We start from the raw sequence: 5,855 nt of genomic DNA on the forward strand, positions 1-5,855 counted from the left end.
ACAAAGCTGAGTGATTATAAGAGGTTTGCAGGCTTGAGTAGGACTCAGTGAGTTTCCAAATTTCGGAGCGACACCGAAAATCAAAATACCAGGAAAAATGGTATCGCTCAAAGGTGGAAAATTTACTAGGGCCCCAACATCCCTTAAAGTAATAAACATGGGACCAAGAGGGAAAACAAAGGTATTATATTCAAAAGACCAAAAACTTAAAGTAATAGGAAAAAGCACTGGGTCAAAAATTGGGGGTTGAAGAGCGATTTCTAATAAATCAGAAATCCTAGCACGATCAAAAATTGTTTTGGTAGGATCATGGCCCACAAGGCGAGCATGCCATCTGCGGAAAATAACATCAAATTTAGGCCAACTGCGAATACCTTTTTCGTGAATCGGCCTCAGCGGCAAAGAGTCTAAGAACGGAGGGCCTTGAGTGCAAGGGAACAGCTAGCCCACCGCCACTTGTTCGACGGCTTCGACATTGTTGAATGATGGACCCAGATAGAACTCATCGGATTTACATATGGCCGAGTAAGGATTTTTTGGAAATCTTCGAAGCTAAAAGAGTCATCAAATTGTGTTCGTGGAGCCGTCATTAGGAACGAAATACAGTTTTGTTAAAGTTTGCTTGAGAAACGTAGCAGGGAAGCAAGAAGATGAGCAGTAATATTGCAAGAAAGAAGCGCGAAGTAATGAGGCGTGATTTAGTGGTGCGATGAAATGGCGTGTCTTTGGGATTTACAAGGGTTTGCAACGTCGCACCTTTTCAGGCTATGGAAGGAAATAATGATTGAAATTTTTGGGAATTTCAAATGTTGCGGGAAAACACAAAATAAATATGGCAAAAATTAATAATTAGTATTAACTCTGCCATATAGGGGGTAATTGTTGACACACTAAAAGTGCAGTCCAAATCGAATAGCTCAAGAAATGAAGCCTAATTGAGGAATTCCCAAATCAAATAGCCCAAGAAATGAAGCCCAATTAAGGAATTCAGGATAAAGGGCCAGACAGAGTTATTAATGAATGCAGTGGAAGCCCACGAACACAGTAACATAATCGCCCAAGCTTGCAAGACACCCAAAATCTGAGCGAATGAAGTGCTTTACAATTGCCCACAGCGATGACCCTATTCTCGCCCATACCTTCGAATCACCCAGGATCTTAGCAAACATAAAATGTTATGGTTATCCAGAAATACAGTTATTGAAGCAGTTATTGAGTAACCTTATCACATTCCACGATTCAAGGAACCCAGTTGAAGGCGGTTGAACGACAAAGAGTAGTGGCAGCAGTTAGAGACGGCAGTTCCACGACAAGTTAGCCACCATAAAGAAAGTGGGTAGTTATAGAGCAATCAAGCAGTTTCCAAGCGGTTTGTCACGAAAAAATCATCAAGGGAATATAAAAGGAAGAGAAGGCATAGAGAAAAGGACCTCGAATCAAACACTCTCAAACAGAGAATATGTAATTTCAATTTCCTAGTTTAAACTTAAACATTTCTTTCAGTACTCGTGTGCTTGCACCCCTTGGAGGCATTCTGTTTAGTTCCAATTGTAAATTATCGCCAACAAAACACCCCTTTTTGGAACTTTGTCTCAAGAAATTTGTTTTTTACATAATCGTCTGATCCCTTTTTAATTGTTAACGACTATTCGCGTGAAACACCTTGACATGGAAAAGATTCGCGTATGACCTTGTTTACATTTTCTGAAGAATCCAGATTGAACGTTGATTTAGAGGCCAGCTGCCATGACAAAATACTCATACACTACTGGAAAGATTCAAATTCGATTTTGATTTGTATTCGCGTTAGTTTATCAAGGTGGTGGCTTACGGGAATTATGATTTCTCCAGATATCGTTGGGCTGTAGAAACAGGTACAATTTATTTTGTTTTTCAACACTGTTATTATCAAGGCCCCAGAGCCATAATTCATTAACCATATATTCAAGATTTACTGTGTCTCTCTTTTTGTTCAATACTCGTTTGTGGCAACTGCTTTCTTTTCGATAAATCAGGTATGTGGTGTGAAAATCAGAACATATCTCTGTTTAACATATCAGACAGACTATCATCAGACACAATTTCAAAATGCTTTGATGTTGTTCCCATAAAATGCGATATAAAATCGGTGTTGGATACTGCCTTTACATCATTTAATCAACAATTTCGGGAATCAAAGTAATTCAATCATTACAGAAGTCTTTACCCAGGAAGCAGATTCTTCCCTTCATTTTAAAAACTCCACTGGAAAAATCGAAAAGAAAAAGAAAATCGCCGTTAGACAAATCTAACAACAAAAGTCATCAACATGCTAATGTAAAAGAGCACCTCTCTAACTTCGAGTTATCTTAAAATATTGTTAATTCATTATCAGGACGGACAGGGGCGGTGAAGATCTCATCATGGGCACGGTTTGTCAGTGCTGGACTCCGCAAGAAAACCACAGGAAGCAAATAATGAGTTTTTCTCACCCTTTTTCCTTCGAGATTTACAACATCGTACAAGAGCATCAAGAAACAATGGAATGCAGTTAGCCTGGAACAACGAATAGAATGGACAGGAGCTTTTTGGCAAATGATCCTTAACTTCCTCAGAATATCTCAGCTTCCCTGTCCTGAGCGATTATGCTCCATCTGTAAAATAAACAACCCGAACAATTCAAGTCCGTGAGGCACAGGTTTGTTCAATAAAATATCTAAAATCAGCAATCAAGCAACAAAATAAGAAAAACCAGTGGGTGAACGCACTTTTGACGTCCACAGACGAGATCCTATTCAAATTTGCATCATATATATCAGTACAGGTATCTCATTGACTACAATATTGCCAAGCACAGATTCTTGGGCCAGATCTGTAGTTCAGAATTTCAACTGGTCGATTCAGATTTACTAGCCAATATACTATTCATATAATCCACTGCTCCACCATACCCAATCTTGCTGACCAAATACCGGACTAAAAAGTTCCACATGGAAATGCCAGGGGAGATTCCTTCATCTATCATTTTAGAAAGATGAATAATGGCTGCTTCTAGTCCAATTCGTTCACTAACCCCACTTATTAGACTAGTGTATGCAATTATATCTGGATGCCAGCCAACCTTCCTCATCAACTCCAGAAGTTGAATGGCAAATTCTACCTTACCAATCTTAGAGTAAGCATTGATTAGTATATTGAATGTCAAAGCATCGAACTTTAAACCCCTGACTGTCATCTTTCCAACGAGCTTCAGTGTCTCCTCAAGCATACCGGCAGAACACATACCATGTATAATAGTATTGTAAGTCACCAAGTTAAACTCGACTCCTCTTTCTTCCATGTCCTGAACAAGCTTAAATGCAAGCTTAACATTGTTAACTTTGTACAGACCATTCAACAACTCATTATAAGTGGTAACATTGGGCATACACCCGTATGTTTCCATTTCATCAAACAACTCCATAGCCCAGTCCACTCTATCATGATCACATAGACCTTTGATAAATGTATTAAATGTAACTGTATTTGGTGGACAATTTTGTGTCACCATATTCTGAACAAGACCATACGCTTGGTTGAACATGAAGTTTCTACATAATACATCTACCATGCATGTGTATACGACAACGTTTGGTTGACAACCAAGAGATATCATCTTGTTCCATATTTCAGATGCACCAACCAAATTACCTGATTTTGCAAAGCCATCAATGAGGATACTATAGGTTCGTATATTTGGATTGCAGCCATTTCTCTCCATTTGATTAAGCATTAGTAATGCATCATCCATATTACCAACCAAGCAGAAGCCGTGAATTAACGTGTTATACGTGACTTCATTCGGGAAAATTCCCTCTTTGATCATTCGATCCCGCACATCGAGAGCTTCGAGCAATCTTCCTTTCAAGCAAAGCCCCTTTATCAAGGAAGTGAATGTGTGAATATTGGGACTACATCCTCTCACAAACATTTTGGCCAAAATGGCAAGAGAGTGCTGGATGTTACCTGAATCAGTCAAAGCATTCAGAATGGTAGTGTACGTGATGACATTAGGATAAACTCTCTTTTCCACCATCTCATCCAACAACCCAAACGTTTCCTTCACCTTTACATCCTTACAATATCCATTTATCAATGCATTATAGACAGATACGGTTGGTATAAACTTCAAAACCAAATCCCTTGCCTCTTTCACCTCACCATGCTTACACAAAAATGATATAATAGTTGTATAGCTCACTTTATCAGGTTCACATCCCTTGTTTGACATTTCCACAAGCAACTTACGAGCGCCATCCAAACTATTATTCTTACACAAAGCCTTCAAAAGAATATTGTATGTATACACATTCGGCTCCAATCCATCCTTCTTCATGTTTCCATAAACAGGATTGATCATAAGAAACCTATTCTCACTAAGCAATGCATCCAACAAAAAATTATAAATTCTAACAGTCGGTTTACACCCGAATTCTTGTATCCTATAGAACGTTTTCAGTGCTTGTTCAGCCGTTTTCACTAGTTGATAAGACCTTATCACACTAGTAAATATATCTTCTGAAACACTAATCCCCTCCAACTTCATTTGCTGCAAAAGGTACTGCACAGCATCCATCTCCCCTTTATGCCCAAGTTTTTCTATCATCATATGGTAAGTTGAAGGGGTATGCTTGAAAGATTTAAAGTTGGCTATGGACTTAAAATATTCCAGTGCTAATCCAATATCATTTTCGTGTTTTAATCGCTTCAAGACTTCAGATTCTTCAATAATTACTGGGTTTTGTTCATTTTGATCATTTTGGGGAATAGACTTCAATATTGGGTTGGTGTTGAGGACAAAAGGGATTGAGGGCTTGTGTACTTTCAACAGTAAAGAACAACCCTCTTTCAAATACATGTTTCAAAAGGAACAAAACACAATATATGAAAAATTCAACAATTATTCAGACACTGTACGCATTCAATTTACAAAAAGAAAACAAAATAACGGAGGGAAAATGAATAAACTAGTGAAATAAGAAAATGGCATCTCAAAATTAAATCTTGAGGTGCTTAAAGAACATATATTTAGCACAATTGAAAACCTTTTCTGGAGCAAGACGAGTGCTCCGTTAATATAAAATTCGGATTGCTACAGCAAATTTTTGTATGCGTAGAGGGTGATAGACAGAGTAGAATTTTTGAGCTCGGCTTTTACCTTTGAAATAAGGGAAATTGCAGCAGAGGTCCCAAATCTTTTAATTTGCTACAGACTACCCTTATCCTTTTATTTTTACGATGACAGTTGCAAACCTTTTACTTTGACTGTAGACGGAGTCCATTGGACATAGTTCGTTTTTCAACCCTAAAATTAGAAGTTTGATTGATAAATAAGTGAGAAAATGATTTTAAATTTTTTATAATGAAAATTTTAAAACAATTAAATAAAAAATGTTCATCTTTTCCAAACCCCCAACCATTTTCCTAAAAGCAAAAACCAAAAATTCAGTCATCGTGGACCTCCACTCCCTTAGAGAAAATCCACAATTAATCTTTTATGAGATCTCCTGGTTTGGACTAAAGTCACTTGTAACCAACTTAGTATCAAAGGAGTTGTCTTGAATATTTCGAAGAAGGATCTTTTCGATTGCCTCTCGTATGAGTTTGACGACATCAGATTTGATGAATGCACTATTCAAACGTAATTATTCTAGTTGTACAATTGGAGTTGATAACCACAGATAACAATGCACTCATAGGAGGTGGCTCCCTCCCATGTGCGTGGTTATCAATCGGGATTGTACATGTAGCATAACTAATTCAAATGGCTAGAAACACGATTTTCCTTGACATAATCATCATTCAATTTCGGGAAAAAATCACGATTGCCTATTTTA

At 37.7% G+C, this 5,855-nt stretch overlaps 1 protein-coding gene across 2 annotated transcripts; it reads right to left on the reverse strand.

Annotated features, from left to right (window-relative positions):
* Nucleotides 1-2,079: 2,079 nt before the first annotated feature.
* On the reverse strand, nt 2,080-5,187 carry LOC111371571 (pentatricopeptide repeat-containing protein At3g48810). 2 transcript variants are annotated; one of them, XM_022993632.1, is made up of 3 exons: nt 2,748-5,187; nt 2,472-2,633; nt 2,080-2,244 (listed from the first exon to the last, which is right to left on the reverse strand). In XM_022993632.1, exon 1 carries the CDS (start codon nt 4,874-4,876, stop codon nt 2,867-2,869), a length of 2,010 nt encoding a protein of 669 aa, XP_022849400.1. In that variant the 5' UTR covers nt 4,877-5,187; the 3' UTR covers nt 2,080-2,244; nt 2,472-2,633; nt 2,748-2,866. The 2 variants fall into 2 exon arrangements, with proteins under 2 accessions (XP_022849400.1, XP_022849399.1); XM_022993631.1 differs by having other exon boundaries at nt 2,080-2,633.
* Between the last annotated feature and the right edge of the window lie 668 nt (nt 5,188-5,855).

This window comes from Olea europaea, chromosome 22 (assembly GCF_002742605.1).
Source record: "Olea europaea var. sylvestris chromosome 22, O_europaea_v1, whole genome shotgun sequence".
NCBI lineage: Eukaryota > Viridiplantae > Streptophyta > Magnoliopsida > Lamiales > Oleaceae > Olea > Olea europaea.

Excerpts from the sequence above, each read along its gene's own strand:
- LOC111371571 (XM_022993632.1), bottom strand. The coding sequence starts at position 4,876 with ATGTATTTGAAAGAGGGTTGTTCTTTACTGTTGAAAGTACACAAGCCC.